At 44.8% G+C, this 20,936-nt stretch overlaps 1 protein-coding gene across 1 annotated transcript; it reads right to left on the bottom strand.

Annotated features, from left to right (window-relative positions):
* Positions 1–8,753: 8,753 nt before the first annotated feature.
* SOD2 (superoxide dismutase 2) lies at positions 8,754–19,665 on the bottom strand. The gene is made up of 5 exons (XM_078768308.1): positions 19,534–19,665; positions 15,599–15,798; positions 15,207–15,323; positions 14,887–15,066; positions 8,754–9,201 (listed from the first exon to the last, which is right to left on the bottom strand). The coding sequence occupies exons 1-5, from the start codon at positions 19,569–19,571 to the stop codon at positions 9,056–9,058; spliced, it is 681 nt and encodes a 226-aa protein (XP_078624434.1). The 5' UTR covers positions 19,572–19,665; the 3' UTR covers positions 8,754–9,055.
* Positions 19,666–20,936: the final 1,271 nt, after the last annotated feature.

A 20,936-nucleotide genomic window follows, 5' to 3' on the forward strand; every position in this document is an offset into this window, starting at 1 on the left:
CGGCCATTTTTGAACTGGGCATACAGCAGATTTGAGTTCAGCACCCCTCAATACCCCTAAAAGCCTGGTACGCCCTAAATTAACACGATTTGCCTTCGGGGTTAAGTTTTGAAAATTGACCCAGTCTACTTCCCCCTTTTCCAAAAGATTTTTTTTACTTCTTCAAAAACTCGTCGACTATTCTATCAATGCAGTTCTTTTTAAGTCCCGGCCTTGATGGCGACTATATAGTCCATGACTGGAGCCTTCAACATGAAGAAAAAAAAGAAGATAAAAAAAGCTGTCTTGTCTGGGTTTGAAATCCCGACCCAGCTATAAACTGTCTTTCAGGTGTCTTGCAAGCAGGGTGAGGCATCAATGTGTGTCGTCCCTCCAATGGACGTTAAACTGGCGTCCCATCTGCCAACATTCGTTGGTGGATGTTAAAGATCCCATTGTGTTGTAGAAGCGGTACAACCGTGCCCTCAGCCAGTGATGCTCCTCGCAACCTTGTGCTGCATATGAAACAGGAAAGAGCAATCAGAGATTGCAGCGCCCTCGCTCGGACGTATTTTCAGTGGTTTTAAAGGCTTTCGGGTTAAAACAAATATGGCGGCCGAACCACGTGACCGATGGTCATTTTTTTCTCCACCAATGTATTCCTAGATTATGCTCAAAAAATTTCATCTTGATCGGATGAAGTTTTGTACTTGTCAAATTATGACGTCATAATGGAGGCACCTATGACATCATCATTAACATATGTTATTCCACATGGAGAGCCATGTCTCAATTTTTTCTTTGCAGCGCTTTCAGAGAAATAGAGGTGCAAATGTTTTCGGTTTTTCCAAGATCGCGTCCGAACCACTTGACCGATGACATCATTATTATTTTTTTCTCCACCAATTTATGCCTACATGACGCTCAATAAATTTCATCTTGATTGAATGAGGTTTTGTACTTGTCGAATTATGACGTTATAATGGAGGCACCTATGACATCATCATTAGCATGTTCCTCATGGAGAGGTATTTACAATGAGCCATGTCTCAATTTTTTCTATTCAGCGCTTTCGGAGATAGAGGTGCACAGTTTTTCGTTTTTTCCAAGATGGCGGCCGAACCACTGACCAATGACGTCATAATTATCATTAAATTCATCCTGACAAAAGTGGACAAAGTGGACAAAATCACAGACTGGTCAAACAAGTGGAACATGTCTTTCAATCCTGACAAATCTCACACTCTTACTATGTCTCTCCGAAAAGATCGACTGGACAACCCTCCCATCTACTTTCTCAACAATCCTCTCCAAGAAGTTCTGTCGCTCAAGATTTTGGGTCTCACTATCTGCCATGATCTTTCTTGGGAAAACCACATTTCCAAGCTGGCCTCCAAAGCCAGTCGCCGACTGGGCATCCTCCGTCGTGCGAAGTCCTTCCTCGGCACACCTGAGCTCCTCACCACATACAAGGCTTTCATCCGCAGCTCAATGGAATACTGTTCTCCCCTATGGGCCGGTGCTCCTGCCTCACACCTAGCTCGGCTTCACGCTGTTGAAACCAAAGCTTTCAGAATTATTGGAATCTCCCGCGATGAAGCTATCTCTGAGGGCCTTTCACTCACTCACCGCAGGCAGGTAGGTGGTCTTTCTGTCTTCTACCGACTCCTCTCCGGCCTTGCACCCCCAGCTCTCTCTGTGCTCTGTCCCCCAAATATTCCTACAGGTCGCACAAGATCTGCCAGCAACCCTCTGATGGTTAAACTGCCGAAATCTCGGCTCTCTGCTCACCTTCACTCTTTCATTCCTCTTTTCTCCCGCCTCTGGAACAAACTCCCTCACTCCCTTCAATCCCACTCCTCCCTCCAGGTCTATAAAACAGCTGTTCACCACCATCTCTTATCTTCCCCCATCCAAAACCGTGATCTTTTCTACCCCCGCTAATTCACCCCAGATCCACCTTGTTTGAAATTCCAACTTCTTTCCTGGAAGTCCTGGCAGTGTCCATATGTTTTATACCTCTCCCACCGCCCCCTTCCCACGCTCCCCCCCCCCCCAAAGCCCTCACCCTCTCTCAGATCTCTCGATGTCTCCATGTCTCTCGGTCCCTGCTCTCAAATGTTGTGTTTGTGTCCTTCCCCCTCTCTCCCCATCTTGTCTACCGCTCCCGATGTTATATGTTTTATGTGTCGGTTTGTCTTTCTGTGTGATTAATGTTCGCTCTTTCACGAGCCTCGATCTTGTATACAAAAAAAATAAAAATAAAATAAATAAAAAAATACAACAGCTGGAGTTGCACCGATGGTGAAAATTTCCTATCAATCGGACCAACGGCTGCAGAGAAAAATCATATTTATTCTGTGCGGACAAACAGACAGACAAACAAACGGACTCAAATGCAATTCCCTCTCCTCAGGTGAGGTTAATGAGAAGAACAATTATTCCCCCCTTCTTGTGGGGTCATTCGGTGAATGTTTTTGGGCCAACTATTTTATGAACAGGCTTTTCAGATCTGATACGACCGAGGGTGCAGGAATTTGTAACTTGTTCAGAGTGCCGGAAATAACTCGCCTGCTCTTTGTGGTAGACACTGAGATCTTTAACATCTGACGACCAGTGCTGGCAGATTGGTCCTCCGGCTTAATGTTCTTCCGATTTTTTTATTTTTTTTTGTATACTGAATCGAGGCTCGTGAAAGAGCTACCATTTACTTCACAAACAAATCAACCAGACAAACAAAATATATAACAAGAGGGAGCGGAAGACAAAATGGGGAGAGAAGGGGAAGCACACAAACACAACATTTGAGAGCAGGGAGATGTGTGGAAGGGAGAGGGCTTGGGGGGAGGAGGCGTGGGAAGGGGGGGGGGGGGGGAGAAGTATAAAACACAAGGACACCAAGGACTTCCAGGACAGAAATTGGTATTTCAAAAAAGTGGAATTGGGGTGAAATTAGCGGGGGTAGAAAAGATCAAGGTTTTGGATGGGGGAAGATAAGAGATGGTGGTGATGGACAGAACATGCGTTGGTGCATGCCTTATATGCGAAACACCAGGATGACAGTTTAAAGCCAGGCTAATATTCCATCCCAGGCTAGAAAACTCAAAGGGAAGTGTACGTACCTCTACGCCATCCTGCCTGCTCATTGTTAATATTAAAAACACAACATAACCGTGCTATGCCCATTACTGACTGTACAGTTACCCTATTAACCAGCATTTATTTAGACTAGTACACCCGTTCCCCATGGGGGCGGCAGGAAGGATCATTCCTTTCTGGAATATATAGATTACAGTAGATTTATTGTCAGGCCTCCAGAACATGTTGGGGGGGGGGGGGGGGAGGGTGGGGAGGGGGTGTTTATTTACCAAAGTTCTTATAGAGAGCTCGCCAAGTGGCTTAAGCATCCGAGCAGGCACTCCATTCAAAACCGTTAAGGAACGAATGGCTTGGCAAGCGCTAGTTAGCTGCTTGGTAACTGAACATACCCTGAGTTCCCTCCCCTTTCGTGTTAAACAGAAGTAGCGACTGTTTAAAAAAACGCCATGAAAAACGCCACGTTAGCGGCAGGAAGGGTCATGTTATCAACTCTTGTGGGGCATATAGATTACAGTAGCTCTTCGCTCAGTTGCACAAGTAAAATTTGCCTCACGGATGTCGGGATTCCTTTAAATTTAATGTTAAACAGTATTAGCTACTGTTTAAAAAGGTAATCCTACGTTTGTGGTTTGTAATATTTTTACTTCTGGGAGAGGCCGTTGCTTCCACGAAAATCGCTCAATAAGCTATTTATACACATTAATATGACGTTTGTTCAAGGAGGAGAAACACCTTGGGGAGAGCGAGATATTATTGGTATCGATATTGTTTTGTAATAACATTAATGTTATGCTTTGGTTATGAGAAGCGTCCCTGGAAAAACGCCACAATAAAACTATCGTAACGTGGATATACACCTCAACACATAACCCCATTGGTGGGGAAAACCCTCTTGGTGGAGAAAACCCCTTTGGGGAGTGCCAATTTGATTCATACAGCTGCATGACGAAGTAAATGTATATTATTTGCCAGATGTAGGGCACCCCTTTATATGAACTTTTCTAGAACATAATCCTAGCACTGAACTTGTACCTTATGAAACACGGTGTGCTCCTAGATGCAGCACCACCTGTAGGCACGGTATCAGAATGTTGGTTTTGTTGAAGGAACACATAACCTCATTGGTGGGGAAAACTCTCTTGGTGGAGAAAACCCCTTTGATTCAAACAGCTGCATGAAGAAGTAAATGTATTTTATTTGCCAGATGTCAGGCACCCATGTATATGAACTTCTCCAGAGCATTACTTGGTTCCTCCTAAGAACACAAGGGTAGTCCAACATGCACACGAGATTTTTTGAATGTCCCTTATTTTCTATTGTTTAGCATTTTCTACAAGCTATGGAATGTTCCTTCTTTTCTATAGTTTGCCACATGGCACATCTACTATATAAGAGCGCCGTTGGTCTGTGTGTCGCCATTTTGCTCAGATGGCTGAACGGATCTTCGTCAAACTTTGAGGTTCAGCAGTGAGTACCTGCGAGTGTTCCAGGCCACCAAAAAAAAAAGTTTTTTTTATTTTTATCGCTCTATAGTGCCTAAAGCTTTTTGGTTAATGACAGTTATATTATACGAGCACACATTCGCATAAATAAATACAAAACAATTACCAGACATTTGAACACGAATAATAAAAAACAATACCAGAAGCAGTCAAAGTTGGTGGTAAGGCTTCTTCTTCCTGAACGTCATCATACTGTTACGTTTGTAGGGGGTAGGCAATACCTTGGTCCAGGTAGAATTGCATAGGTAGAGTGCTCCGACTGTCGTGAAGAAGAAACCCCATGTATCATAAATAGGGATTCGGTAGACCGTATGTTGTGGAAGAGTATCTTTGTTCCCATCATGAGGGGTAGGGTTATGTTAATTAGTTAGGGATTATGGGTAATTTATCCCCTGTATGTAATGGCCTCTGTTATTTTTTTTTCCTCTGTTCCTTATGACACATGCAACACACACACCTATCAAGAAATCGCGCATTTAGAACACTAAATAAAACCAACCGGAAGCAGGACATTGAGCACGACCACTGATAACACCTAACTGGTGAGCATACAAGCACAGGAGGTCCCTGAGGCCACACCCCAAAGAGCAGTGATTGGTCCAGAATTTGGTTCAAGTAAGGACTGCTAAGATGGCACTCGCCGATAGGAGCGGACATGGAGATGTCGTGAGATGACGCCTCGAGTATAAAAGAACGCTCTGCCCGACCTTTACTCTGCTCTCTCCTTTGTCCTCTTGAGTCCTGGCCTCAATAACGAACGGTCGTATCAGGACATTTTCCTCTTCTTCTTGGCTTGTGGTTTCTCTCTCGGCTAGCTCTGATTTTCGGGATTCGACGGCAAGTGGTCAGAGTTCATAGCGCTCTTGCGCTGGGAGACGTGGGTGCTGGTGTGGAGCAGACGGCGAGTGGACGAGCACGGCCTGCTCACTTTGAGCTCGGCGGCTGGAAAAGCGAGCAGCGCGCTAAGGTCGTTCCCGCGCACAGTCTTCGCGCCAATGAGCGTATCCTGTGTGGAGATGGGAGAAACTTCCAGAAGGACAACTATCACTGCAACACTCCACCGATCTGGGCTTTATGGCAGAGTGGCCAGACGGAAGCCAAACAGTTCAATTTTGGCTTCATCAGACCACAGAATCTTGTTTCTCACAGTCTGAGAGAATCCTTTAGGTGCTTTTTTGCAAACTCCAAGCGGGCTTTCATGTGTCTTTCACTGAGAGGCATCGTCAGCTGTGAGACCTTATATAGACAGGTGTGTGCCTTTCCAAATCATGTCCAATCAATTGAATTTACCACAGGTGGACTCCAATCAAGGTGTAGAAACATCTCAAAGATGATCAAGAGAAATGGGAGGCACCTGAGCTAAATTTCAAGTGTCATAGTAAAGGGTCTGAATACTTATGTCAATGTGATATTTCAGTTTTTTCTTTTTAATAAATTTGCAAAAATTTCTAAAATCCTGTTTTCTCTTTGTCATTATGGGGTATTGAGTGTAGATTGATGAGGGGAAAAAAATGAATTTAACGATTTCAGCATAAGGCTGCAACATAACAAAATGTGAAAAAGTGAAGGGGTATGAATACTTTCTGAATGCACTGTATATTCAACAAAAAGGTAAAAATGATTTGCCATTTGTGATGGATTCTGATTTGGATGTAATTGCTTTTCCATTATATTTGCCCTGATTTCAAATATGTTAATGTTTCTTTTTCACTTGAGCAACGCCGGATACTCCAGCTATAAACACTTATATACTTTACTCGGGGTAGAAATACAACTTTGTCTGGGGTTAAAATAGGATATGGGGAAGCGGCCTCATTTGGGGGTGTGGTGGACCGGGAGAGGGGTGTCAATTCTCGATGTAAATGTGCACCGTGTAGTGCCACCTGGTGATGGTGGCAGAGAGCATTACAATTCCTTTTTTACCTGGGCAACACTGAGGTTAAAGCGCTCTGTATGGGTAAATGTTTCCTCCTTCCCCTTCCCCCTCTACCACCCCCCCCAAACGGAGGAGCCTGTCAAAGCCTCCCCCGCCCCCCCAAAGATGTATATCTTTCCTGTCCCTGTCCCCTCACCTCCCCCTCCCCTCTCTCTCCCCTTGGCAATGCCGGGTACTCCTGCTAGTACCATATAAAAGGGCCTTTTCTATGCCCCTGGAATTTTTCCCAAGAATAAAGAAGGAACTGGGGCAAAGTCGATGGCGTGGAATCACAAATACCCACGCTTCCCACCAAAAACAAAGTTTAAAGATAGCAAAAGGTTCCACCAGAAATGACCCAATATCAAATTTTGAGTGTAAAAAAAATTCCTGTTTTGACACCTTTGATTCAAAGTCCCTGCCCCCTGGGACATGAACCAGAGGTCAAATCCAAAAAATAGTTACATATTTCATGCATCCCCCAATTTAATTGCATATACAAAGTTTCATTCCAAAAATGTTTCAAAACGTCCCTGTAAATGAACTTTATGGGATTTGACCTTATGATCCTGCCACAGGGGGACGCCACCAAAAACGAAACACTTGCCATGTGATCATAACTACCAAGTTTGATGAATTTCTGCACAACTGTTTAGGAGGAGATAGTGGGACTGTCAGACAGCAGATTACAATATACATCATTTTTTTAATGGCATAGCCTGTAGGGCAATGCTGTCTAGAACAGTGTTTGTCTGTCCGTATGTCTGAAACCTCCTACTGTATGTAGGTAGGAGGTTTCAGAAATTCCTCAATACAATTATGATTTTTGAAATGCGATCCACATGGACCTTGCTCCCAAATCCGGAAGTGAACAGATGATGGTTCGCTGGTTTGATAATATCTCAATACAATCGTGATTTAACATTGTATTTTGATATATTTTATTACTGTAGTATTAATTTGTGATCGGAATGATAATATAGAGAACGTGCCTGAAGTCGGCACACAAATGTGGAATTTATTGGTTCATCGTCTGCCATTCACCGTTTTTTTTTGTTTTGTTTTTACCCAAGTCATTCACGAACCGGCTGTCCATGCCTGAAGTCAAAAATTATTTAATACTTTCATTATTTGCTAACTGCTAACTGGTATCCCCAAACAAGCCCAGCTACGCCGTTGTTAGACTATCGGTCTCGTTTCAAAAGCACGTGGGGATAATTAACAGGACAATTGTAAAGGAGAGAAAAAGATTCCATACAAATTGCCACAAGTCCAACTTTATAATAATGCATTCTTCATAAATGGTGCAATGTTTGAGACGAGGCTGGCAGGATCGCCTAGAGGTACGCACACTCCTCTGACCAGTCTATTATAAATGTAATGTCTCACCTGTAATGTGTATTATAAATAGAGGGCCCTGTAGCTGTTCGTACCACGATGTACAATCTGTGGTTGGCGTTTTGGGCCTGGGTGTGTTTTATTTGTGTCTTTTACTCTTCATTCCTTTTTTTTTTTTTTTCCGTCTCTTCCCTTTTCTGTGTCTACGGAGAGGTGAACTCTGGCAAATTATTTTTGTAAGGCTCACTTGGCTCCCCCCGCTCTAGCAAGGAAAATGGCCTTAAAATGCATGTTGTTGTGTTGTTGTCACTTGGCTCCACCTGGATGGGTTTGAGGGTGGAGGAGAAGCAGCCAAAACCCAAATCCTATCCAGATTCCTGATAACTCCACCTTTACATATTTGGGTTCCTCCTGATGACTCCATCATTACTTATTCGGGTTCCTTCTGACAGCTCTAATGCTGTATTTGGTCTGTTATTTGATTAGGTGTGCTAACATTTGCTGGTGGATGTTAAAGACCCCACCGTGACTTTCACAAGAGTAGGCCATTGTGCGATGTGTGCCTCACCATCTTTCAGACGTAATGTGCAGGGGCACTGCATCGGAAGCAATGCACACCTAAATGATGATGCAACCAGCAGGCCAAATTCAAAACTCAATCACAGTACAATATGCATTCGGCCATGTAAAATTGAGGCTAGCAAATGGAGGGAGACCTTGTGACAATCACAAGAGTCTTACTTATTGAAAGGTGGCAAAATCCTTCACCTCCACACAAAGACCCTGAATAGGCCATCCACCCACATACCTTTGCTCCGAGACATTTAATGCTGACCTCTTTTGTGTCCACATTAAAATGAGGTCACATGATGCTGTGACCCCCTTGGTCCAAAATAATCTCTGGTTTTATAAACAAAAGCTCAATTTCAAGACATTTATATATTTGTTTTTTGGGAGTGGATGGGGTGGGGGTCGAGGGGGCTCACAAAGAACATTGCTTAGGACCAATCGACTCGTGACAAATAAGAGCTCCAGAAGTTTTCAGTGTCAAATTAAAAATGAGAAACCCGACAGGAAAAACGACCAAATGCTCAAAAAGCAGCAACATGTCACCAATGACATCTTCAGTACTGGAACTTACTCTATGATTGGAGGCAGAGATAAAGGCCTCACAGTGCAACAAATAGTAGCAAAACTATTGGACGGCATGTCTGGATCGGTCTCACTTTCTGGCAGCAATCAGTCTTTCTCCCACGTTGTCCCAGTCAACGACGTGCCAGATTTCTTTCACGTAGTCCGGACGGACATTCTTGTACTGCAGGTAGTATGCGTGCTCCCACACATCGATTCCCAGCAAGGGAAAAAGACCTGTTCATGGAGAGTGAACATATCAGATTAGCTTGTTGTGGAATGAAGAACGCGTCTTACAATTGCCACGTCAGCAGACATGTAGAACAGTGGATGGAATAAACGGAATGTTGATCAACGTATGTTAACCACCGTGGGAGGAGCTCTTCTGCTCCGATTAAGGGCTAAGGTGCAAAATATCAGCTTCTCCTGGCTTCCAACATGAGTATTCATACTTTCATCAATATTCTGTAGTTCAGTATACCAACTTGTACTCATGTTGAGCAGCTAAAGGAACCACAATGAATAGACCCAATATTTTTCAAGCTGTGGAAATGACTCCTTTAGTCAACGATGGCCATGAGCAGTTTGAAGAGTGGCAGCGTGCCCACAATATAATCAAAATTCCAAGAAGCTTTTTGCAAGAAAGAGAGAAACTGTCACCGAACTCGCATGAAAAGGGTCCAAATCATCCACTTAGTGGTTCGAATTTAAGTGACTGAAATGTCGATATGAGTGGGAAGCAGCGGCAATTAAAATTAACCATTCTGTTACCATTTGATGGGAATCGCTAAGTATGGTGCACGGTTTAAACACAAAATGTGCAATCGGTGACAGAAATAAGCAAGCCTGGTGTTGGCTTAACAGTTGACGTGGCCGGCTTAAGAAGTTAGGGTCCTGAGTTTGAGCCCCTCCTGTGCCGTTAAATAACACCAGGTGGGTTGACTCAGCCTGTCATCCTTCGAGGTCAGCAAAATGAGTACCAGGTTACTGGAAAAAGGGGCACTGCATCAGTGGCATAGCTGTATTCCCAGCAATGATGCAACCTGCAGCCATAGGCTGCATAAAAAAAAAACCACCTTTAGAGGCCATTTTTCCCCGCAAAGCGGGGGTTGGCCTTTTTCGGGAACCGTGGTTGTTGTTGTTTTTCGGTCCCCTTTTTGAAGCAATGTTTTACGGCCGGATGCCCTTCCTGACGCCAACCCTTTTTGCCGCCTTTAACGACAAACAGGGAATTACCAGTGAACTGGTACTCAATAGCTGTATTCCCAGCAATGATGCAACCTGCAGCCATAGGCTGCATACAAAATAATAAAACATAAATAAACTAGAACGGCACTCGGTAGAACGCAAACCTCCACCAGGCTGAACAGTTTGTTTTGTATTCCACCGATAGTCCGGATATGGATTCGGACCTGAACCAACATCTAATCGGCTTGTTCTCGTGAGCGAACCAACTCATCCACCAAGGTGTCACAACTCGTCCATAACATTTTGAAATATCATGTTATACATCGCTTTTCACTCGATCTCTGAATGAAGAATCACTTTAGAAAATTACATAATTCTCATATCCGAATTAATATTCAGATCTGCACCAAAATCGAATCTATTCATCCTTGTCACACACACGCTGCTGTCTCCACCAAATTTCGTCCGAATCCGTCCACAACTTTGAGATATCTAGTTCACAGACAGACAGACATGGGTGAAAATATAACCCTCATCCACCTTCGGTTGGCAGAGGTAACGACACAGATCCACCAATTTTTTCTTTCTTTCTTGTATACAGAAATCTAGGCTTCTGGAAGAGCAGGAAGAGCAAAATCATTCAGTCCAAGGAACCAAAAATCCAAAGAACCTGGCCAGAAGGCTTCCGGAAATGCAAAAATCGCTACAACTAGCAAATTAAAAGTAAAAGCAGGCCCAATTCAACGTTCATGCATTAATTATAATTGTTGTCTTTTTATTAATTAATCATAATTATGATTTATTAAAATTATAGTTAATTATAGTTGTTAATTTATAATTGTTGTCTTCATCAATGATCTCTCTGACTCTGGAAAATTCTCTATCTCTTTGCTGATGACTCCACTCTCTGCTGCTCCATACATCATCCCTCAGATCGGCAGTCTGCAGCCTCCTCACTCTCTTCAGACTTTTTTTTTTTTTTTTTTTTTTTTGTTGTATACTGAATCGAGGCTCGTGAAAGAGCTAACATTTATTTCACAAACAAATCAACCAGACAAACAAAATATACAAAAAGAGGGAGCGGAAGACAAGATGGGGAGAGAAGGGGAAGCACACAACCACAACATTTGAGAGCAGGGAGAAGTGTGCGAGGGAGAGGGCTTGGGGGCAGGAGGTGTGGGAAGGGGAGGGGTATAAATCACAAGGGGACCGAAATTAGCGGGGGTAGAAAAGATGAAGGTTTTGGATGGGGGAGGATAAGAGATGGTGGTGAACAGCTGTTTTAAAGACCTGGAGGGTGGAGTGGGATTGAAGAGAGTGAGGGAGTTTGTTCCAGAGGTGGGAGAAAAGAGGAATGAAGGAGTGAAGGTGAGCAGAAAGTCTTGATTTTGGCAGTTTAACCATAAGAGGGTTGCAGGCAGATCTTGTGCGACCTGTAGGAATATTTGGGGGACAGAGCCCAGAGAGGGCTGGGGGGGCAAGGCCAGAGAGGAGTCGGTGTAAGACGGAAAGACCACCAACCTGCCTGCGGTGAGTGAGTGAAAGGCCCTTGGAGTTAGCTTCATTGCGGGAGATTCCAATGATTCTGAACGCTTTGGTTTCAACAGCGTGAAGACGGGCTAGGTGTGAGGCAGGAGCACCAGCCCAGAGGGAAGAGCAGTATTCCATTGAGCTGTGGATGAAAGCCTTGTATGTGGTGAGGAGCTCAGGTGTGCCAAGGAAAGACTTCGCACGACGGAGGATGCCCAGTCGGAGACTGGCTTTGGAGGCCAGATTTGAAATGTGGTTTTCCCAGGAAAGATCATGGCAAATAGTGAGACCCAAAAGCTTGAGTGACAGAACTTCTTGGAGAGGATTATTCAGAAAGTGGATGGGAGGGTTTTCCAGTCGGTCTTTTCGGAGAGACATCGTAAGAGTGTGAGATTTATCAGGATTGAAAGACAAGTTCCATTTGTTTGCCCAGTCTGTGATTTTGTCCAAGTCTGCAGAGAGTGAGGAGGCTGCAGACTGCCGAACTGAGGGATGAGGAATGGAGCGACAGAGCGTAGAGTCGTCAGCAAAGAGATAGAGAGGATTTTCAAGAGAGTCAGAGAGATCATTGATGAAGACCAGAAAAAGCACAGGGCCCAGAACACTACCTTGGGGAACTCCAGCCTGAACAGGAAGAGGAGATGAGAGAAACCCATTCAGGGCCACACGTTGACTACGACCAGAGGAAGTCCACCAGCCATGCGTGGAGATTTCCATGGATACCAAAGGAGGAGAGTTTGGTGAGCAGAGCAGGGTGCCAGACCGTATCGAAGGCACGTGAAATGTCAAGGGAGACAGCTCTAATTTCCTGTTTGGCGTTGAGGACCTCTATCCATTGTTGAGAAAGCAGAAGCACCATGTCCAGAGTAGAGTGACCAGGTCTGAAACCAAATTGATGATCAGAGATCAAGCCATTGGAGAAGAGGAAAGATTTCATATCTGAAGCAATGATGGATTCCATGACTTTGCTGATAATTGGGAGAAGGCTGATTGGTCTGTAGTTGCTGGGATCTGTTTTTGCACCTTTTTTGTGCAAAGCGGTGATGTTGGCTGATTTCCAAGCAGATGGCAGATGACCTTGAGCAAAAGAGAGGGTGAAGAGAACAGAAAGAGGGAGTGAAAGAGCAGAAGAACATGAATTTTAGGACCTGTGGGCTGATGCCGTCAGGACCAGTTGCAGAATCAGAGTCGAGGGTTGACAGAAACTTTTCCACCTTGTCAGGAGGAAAGGACACAGAGTCCAGGAGCAGCTGGGTACGACTGGGTACGGTGGGTACATAGAGGGATGGGTTTGGGACACAAGATTTAGAGGCAAACACAGAGTTGAGGCATTCAGCTTTTTCACGTGCGGAGTCAGCCGTTAAGCCGTTTGAGGTGAGGGAGGGGATGGAGGGGGAACAAACACCAGAAACAGATTTGACCAGACGCCACCAGGATTTGGAAGAGGGAGACAGATAAGAGAGTTCGGTCTTGAGAACGGTGAGATATTGTTTCCTGGCTCTCCTGAGGGTGGACACACACTTGTTTCGGGCTTTGTGAAAGGAAATGAGATTTCCTTCCGTTGGATTTGCTTTCCAGGAGACGAAAGCAAGTTGTTTCAGGGCAACAGCCTCACCACAAGATTCCGTGTACCATGGACGGGAGGAAGGGTATGACAACTGAAGATGAGATGGGATAAATCTGTGCATGAGAGAGAGCAATTTACTTTGAAAGAATTCCCAGGATGAGTTGATGTCAGAGGCGGTAGAGATGGGAGACCAGTCCAGATGATTGATGGCTGCTTGAAGACCGTGCCAGTTGGCCTGAGTGAAATGCCAGACTCGTCGACGCTGAGGAGGCTCTCTGAGAATGGTCAGAGAGATGTCCACTTTGACAAGCACATGATCAGATGAGCCGATTGGAGCAGAAGAAGAGCAGCAGACATTTTCAGGGAAGTTTGTCATAACCAAAAGCTGGACATAACCTGGACAAAATCACAGACTGGTCAAACAAGTGGAACATGTCTTTCAATCCTGACAAATCTCACACTCTTACGATGTCTGTCCGAAACGACTGACTGGACAACCCTCCCATATACTTTCTCAACAATCCTCTCCAAGAAGTTCTGTCACTCAAGCTCTTGGGTCTCACAATCTGCCATGATCTTTCCTGGGAAAACCACATTTCCAAGCTGTTCTGCAAAGCCAGTCGCCGACTGGGCATCCTCCGTCGTGCGAAGTCCTTCCTTGGCACACCTGAGCTCCTCACCACATACAAGGCTTTCATATGCAGCTCAATGGAATACTGTTCGCCCCTCTGGGTCGGTGCTCCTTCCAAACACCTAGCTCGGCTTCACACTGTTGAAACCAAAGCTTTCAGAATCATTGGAATCTCCCGCGATGAAGCTGATTCTGAGGGCCTTTCACTCACTCACCGCAGGCAGGTAGGTGGTCTTTCTGTCTTCTACACTTTGTTTCTTCTTTGTTTCTTCTACCGACTCCTCTCCGGCCTTGCTCCCCCAGATCTGTCTGTGCTCTGTTCCCCAAATATTCCTTCAGGTCGCACAAGATCTGCCAGCAACCCTTTTCTGGTGAAACTGCCAAAATCAAGACTCTCTGCTACCCCCGTTAATTCACCCCAGATCCACTTTTTTGAAATACAGACTTCTTTCCTGGAAGTTCTGGCAGTGTCCATGTGTTTTATACTTCACCCCCCCCCCCCAGCCCTCTCCCTTCCACAGGTCACCCGATGTGCCTGTTCTCTATTGTTGTAGTTGTGTGCTTCCCTCTCTCTCCCCATCTTGTCTCCTGCTCCCTTTTTTGCACGTTTCATGTGTCCGTTTTTTTGTATGTGTGATTAATGTTAGCTCTTACACGAGCCCAGATCTGACATACAAAAAAAATTGAAGATCCCTTCTGCAAGAGTATACCATCACTATACTGACTCTTATATTGTACCCATTAAGTCCAGCTTCCCTTCAAAAGGAAACACTTCAAAATCCAATGTTCAGCTATATAAATGGAATAAGGGTCCAAATAACATCACAACGATAGTTGTTATCTACCTTTCAATAAATTCCAAGATCATCAAGCAGTCATGGTTATCAACAACTCTCTTCTGTGTCATAGAAGCGTGGCTTCTTTTTCATGCAGCACATGACCCGATTGGTAGTTTTGAAGTATGTGGTGGCTATGAAAACATTTGGTGGCTATGAACCCAGCACACCTGTAGTTCCCTGCAAGGGATCTTGGTTAGCACACGTGGCGATCTGCAGCCGTTTTGACTCCTTGTTGAACCCCAGCCATGCCCAGCCTGAGCCTTGCACACCCACCGCGGCAGCGGACAACTTCTCCCGTAGCTTGTCCACCGACCCAAAGTCGCTCTCGATTGCCTTCAGCAAATCACCTGGACGGTGGCAGAATCAAACTTGTATATTTATCCCACAAAACACCCAAACCACCAAAATCGGCATGCTTCCATATCTGAACCAAAGAAATTATCATGCCATTCCTCCATAAACACATGATGCATCCATCTTTCCTCACCACACGGTTGGCCACCTCCGCTCGGAGAAAGGTTCCGCCAGAATATCGAGTGATTGATGTGACCCCCGCCATTGAACCGAAAAGCAGGCTGTAAGGATACCTGGGTGTTCACATCGCCTGCACACAGGTAGCACGAGGTTGGAAGGCAAACGAACAATGCATGCCAATTTCGAATACACAGATGCAGGATAATCAAGTCGTCTCACGTTTATTAACACAGGATTGTTTTTTTTTCGAATACTTTTGGTTTGTAGTTTGCTGCACAAGACTAAAAAAATCTTTGCGATATACAAGTTCTTTACCAACATACCAGGACTTAACATCGGGCACAAAGAATACAAAATGGTGTAAAGATGGACACTCATGGCATTCTAAAGCAAGGCGAGCCGTACACTTTCCGAAAGCCTCAGCAAACTTCTCTTCGACGACGTTGAGGTTGTTGACATAAGCAGCATGGTGCTTGCTGTGATGCAACTGCATTATCTCAGCACTGATGTGAGGCTCCAATGCCCCATAGTCGTACGGAAGGTCAGGTAACGTGTGCTTGGCCCGAACTGCACACAGACGAGCCAAGCGAGCAGCCACCACCATACTGCAGCAACAAATAATCACCACTAGTCCTCAAAATATTTGCAGGGTAATCTAGCTTCACATTCAATCAAGGGTAAACACCACCACCAGCAGACAATACGTCGAGGTTGCTCATTTTCAAGACCCGAATGGCTGATAAAATGACAACAGTGTTAAGGGCCCCCCCCCCCCCTTTTTAAATGGCATTATATCCTCCACATATCCATTGGAAGCATGTGTTCCTTAAGGAAGTAGCTTGGGATGTACAATATTTTAAAAAGTTATTATTATCATTATTATTATTGTCTACAAAGTCTAGGTTCATGTAAGAGCTAACAGATAAAATAAAAAAAAGAGAAAACACATATAACATATAATAAAGGGAGCAGGAGACAAGATGGGGAGAGGTGAAAGCACAACAGTAGAGAACAGGGAGATTTGTGGAAGGAAGAGGGCTGGGTGGGGTATGATACACGGTATAAAACAAATGGACACTACTAGGAATTTCAGGAATGAAGTCGGAGATTGAAAGAGGTGGATTTAGGTTGTATTAATGGGGGTAAAAACGCTCAAGATGTTGGATGGGGGAAGACAAGAGATTGTGGTGAACAGCTGTTTTAAATACCTGGAGGGAGGAGTGGGATTGAGGAGAGTGAGGGAGTTTGTTCCAGAGGTGGAAAAAAGAGGAATGAAAGAGTGAAGGTGAGCAGAGAGTCTTGATTTTGGCAGGTTCACCAGAAGAGGGCTGCTGGCAAATCTTGTGCGTCCTGTAGGAATATTTGGGGGACAGAGCACAGATAGAGCTGGGGGGCAGGGGGAAGGCCAGAGAGGAGTCGGTAGAAGACAAAGACCACAAACCTGCTTGCGGTGAGAGTGAAAGGCCCTCAGAATCAGCTTCATTGCGGGAGATTCCAATGACTCTGAAAGCTTTGGTTTCTACAGCGTGAAGCCGAGCGAGGTGTGAGGTAGGAGGTAGGAGGTAGGAGCATCAGCCCCGCTGCAGAGAGCAGTACTCCATCTTGATCTACAAAAGTGATCCCACCATTTTATTTATTTTTCCTTGGGAAATCACCACCATTTTCGAGGAAATTCTACTGTGCTCGACAATATTCTACCCATAATGGACAGATTACAGCTGTATTCCCCATCCAATGACACAGAGAAAACAAGGAACATGTGATACCTGGAATAAGTCTTTCAATGCTGGGAAATCTCCAATTCTGGCACATAATCTTTGTTACCCCCATCAACCTTTCTTAACTCAACCATCTTACTTGCTAGTTTCCGTGTTACCTTCCTGCCTCGCTCTCCCTTCCTGTTCCTTCATTCCCTTGATTTTTATCACACTGTAGGTTCTGCCTTGCAAGAAAACAAAACAAACTAGAATGGCACTCGATGTAGAGTAAACTCCGCCAGGCTGAATAGTTTACATTTTGCATCCCACCGATAGGCCGGATCTGAATCTGGACCTGAACCAAAATCTAATCGGCTTCTTCTTGCTCCTGCCTCACACTTCTTCCAAATTGGTCGCCAACTCAAATGCGTTCTGAGATAAACAGGAGATCCAAGAAACAATTACAACCCATCCAGAATTTTCCCACTGTCAGACCACCTTTTCCTTGAGGAACTCAACGTTAGGTTGGCAGCAACAAAGGATAAACCTGCCAGAAAAGACGGCATCCCACCGAACTTTCTCCACCACCTTGGCCCACTGACAAGACAATGGCTTCTAACACTCTTAACTGTGATTGAGACTGACCACATTCCCCAAATTTTGCGAGAGGCAATGGTGATAGCCGCGCCAAAACCAGGAAAACCAAACGACGACCCAGGGAGCTATAGGCCCATCCCCACGCTTATGCAGCGGCTCATCCATTAAATAACCAGTACAAACATCAATCTATCCCTTCTCCAAGAACACAACAATGGTCTCCCACGGGGTACGGTCCTTGTGCCAATGCGCGGCACGCGCACCACAGCATCGCGGACAATCACATGCACAGACGATATTGCCTCGACAACACAGGCAAAGTCTTTCCAGGATGTTAGTCACACTGGCTGAATACTTCCATAAGTGGAGACTGCGACAAAATCCAAACAAGTCCGTCGTTTCTGCGTTCAATATTGACAATCACAAAGGACACACTAGAGGTCACCTTCTGCTGAGAAAAAGTGCACCACAATTCAACTCCCATCTACCACAGAGTGACATTTGACTGCTCCATAACTTACGACCATCTCCGCAAGAGCACCACAAAAACAAATATATGAGTGAACATCATTCATAATCTCGCTAGCACAAGTTGGGGAGCAAAAGCTGCCATGCTTCACACTTCCACCATAGCTCTGCCCTTAACAACTGAATACTATACCTCCGTCTGGTCCTCAAAACTTCACACCAAAGTCGACGCACATCTTCATTCAGCAGAAGGTAAGCACTGGAACTCTGAAACACGCCCCAGTTCAGTGGTTACCTGACAATCCTGTCAAAAAGAATCCCCCATTTTTCCATCCGGTGGGACGCAGCAACACATCGAGAGGTAATCTGAATAAACAACCCAAATCTTCCTATTCTCAGAGACATGAAAGATGTCCTAACATCTCCCTTTGATCTCCCTTTCAGGTCACAAGCTCTACACCTCCTACTCCACAGCACCGCGGAATATTAGAGGAAAGCGCGAGCTGCAAACACCATTCCCACCAAATGCAGTTTCCGACCCAACAATTCAACAACTTGGATGCAATCTTCCGAGCATGTGAACACCCCTCAACAGGATAAGGACCGGACTAATGGCTGATGTGGCTACCTGAATCACAAGTGCTGCCTCAAAACCTTGTGTGGTGGCCACTACGGAAACACTGACCAAACCATGGGAGCACATTACATCCTGTCCCCGAGAAGTTTGAGGGTGACATCATGGAGTTAGCTCCATGGACTGGCAAGGGGACCTAAAAGTAAAACTGCGACAATATAGCTTATGCCACCAATGCCGCACGAAGAAAGAAAAAGAGGGTATCCTGTCAGCTCCTCGTCGGTGGTGAATATTTAGAAAACAAATAAATGGGAGGTCACACAACAGGGTCATCAGCAACCACCTCTAAAGCTCCTTTTAGATTTGGAACCCCATCACGTGGGATGAGAAGTGCTTGGTGTAAGTGTGTGGTGTAGGGTGTTCAAGACAAGCTACATCTGGGATGTGTTCCCACCAAGTGCAAGTAGCTTGTAGAGCGCTTGCCAAGCACCTTAATCACTCAATCACTGCGTGTAAATCGTCGATAAGGAACAGCTGGCTTGGCAAGCGCTAGCTGGCTGCTTGGTCATGGAGCCCAACCTGCGTCACGCAACATGACTGCTGGCAAGCATTAAACAAGGTCACACAACACAGCACGAGCAGCTAAAGACAGGTAGGTTTAAATTAGACCGATCGCACTTGGAAGAAAAGTTGAAAATATATCCATCAGAAAACATCTCAGGTGAAAGGTTAAAAAAATGAAATAAATGTCCAAAGTTATTCATAACACGGGTGGGTAGCTGTCAGTTGCGCACTATATTATGAATGCGACACTGGTCACTGAGGGACGGGGTTATCACATTTAATGGCGATGGCTTCAGATATTGAGAACACAGGGTGAACAAAAACCCCTCTGAGGGCAACAAATTGATAAACACGCTTTAAATGAGGAAAATCACATTCCGAGACCTAATGTCATGTTCAGCTTCAAGGTGCTCAATGCACAATAAAGATGACTATTTTACCTGCCCAGAGTGCGGAAACTCGGTAACATCGCCATCATATAATCTGTGAAAGGAGAGAAAAACACAAGCTCAGAAACTGCGTACGAAACACCCAACAAGCACGCAAATTTATACACCGCCTCGCTCCCGACAGGCAGCAAAGTGTCTCGAAAATAAATATGAGATGATATTATGAATTACATATCAACAACAACAACACAACGTTTTGGTTTAGTTAACAGTTTAGTTAAAATGTTGGTGATGTTAAAATAAATATTAACAAATGGAGAAGCCAACATACTTTACATTTTGCAATTATACACCTTTAAAATGTGTTTACACAAAATATCGTAAAATGAAAACTTTATAAAGATTTAAACATACAAAAGGAAGTAGATTACAGCAAAGTGTAAAAATACGAAATTTGTATGGATTCTTTGATGGCGAGGAAAAAAAACCTAAAAGAGACTGCGCTCGAAATGTGTGAGATCGGTGGTTCAAACCCGTCAAGTCATATTAAAACCTGGTATTTTTTACATCTATCTATAATTCCAGTAATCTCTGTACGTTTGTACGTCTGTACGTTTGTCTGTGACCGCTGTTTCTCGACAACTACCGGTCCGATATACTTGAAACTTGCCAGGTATATTGCTGGGGACCCGAGGATGTGCCTTTTCAAGGTTTGAAATTAATCGGACAAGTACTTACCGAGCTATGGCGATTTAGCCGTTCGCCGTTCGCTTTGCCGTTGCGAATGGACCAAACCATTCATGTAAATAGAGGGGGGGGGGGGGTTCTGTGGTCGTTCGCTTTGGCTTTGCGAATGGACCAAACCATTCATGTAAATAGAGGGGGGGGGGTTCTGTGGTCGTTCGCTTTGGCTTTGCGAATGGACCAAACCATTCATGTAAATAGAGGGGGGGGGGTTCTGTGGTCGTTGCGAATGGACCAAACCATTCACATCGAATCATCGAATCACATCGAATGGACCAAACCGTTCGCTTTGGACCAAACCATTGCATGTAAATAGAGGGGGGGGGGGTTCTGTGGTCGTTGCGAATGGACCAAACCATTTCATGTAAATAGAGGGGGGGGGGGGATATAATTTTAGATATATATATAGTACGGGCATTGGCAAGGAACGGGCACCCACGTACGGGCAATGCCCTAGTCTATCTATAATTCCAGTAATCTCTGTACGTCTGTACGTTTGTTTGTTTGTCTGTGACCGCTGTTTCTCGACAACCACGGGTCCGATATACTTTTAACTTGCCAGGTATATTGCTGGGGACCCGAGGATGTGCCTTTTCAAGGTTTCATATTAATCGGACAATTACTTACCGAGCTATGTCCAAAAAACGATTCAACCAATCAGAGAGCAGCGAACGATCGCGTGTGCCGAACGTGGAGGACACACTCTGCCT

Source organism: Myxine glutinosa, chromosome 14, assembly GCF_964187855.1.
Source record: "Myxine glutinosa chromosome 14, kmMyxGlut1.1, whole genome shotgun sequence".
NCBI lineage: Eukaryota > Metazoa > Chordata > Myxini > Myxiniformes > Myxinidae > Myxine > Myxine glutinosa.

Bases quoted from the DNA above. Each gene is read 5' to 3' on its own strand.
- SOD2 (XM_078768308.1), bottom strand. From the start codon at position 19,571: ATGATGGCGATGTTACCGAGTTTCCGCACTCTGGGCAG. The intron at 15,799-19,533 runs GTAAAATAGTCA...TTGTTGCTGCAG, and splicing joins AGTTTCCGCACTCTGGGCAG to TATGGTGGTGGCTGCTCGCT. The intron at 15,324-15,598 runs GTACGGCTCGCC...ACCTGTGTGCAG, and splicing joins TGCTGAGGCTTTCGGAAAGT to GCGATGTGAACACCCAGGTA.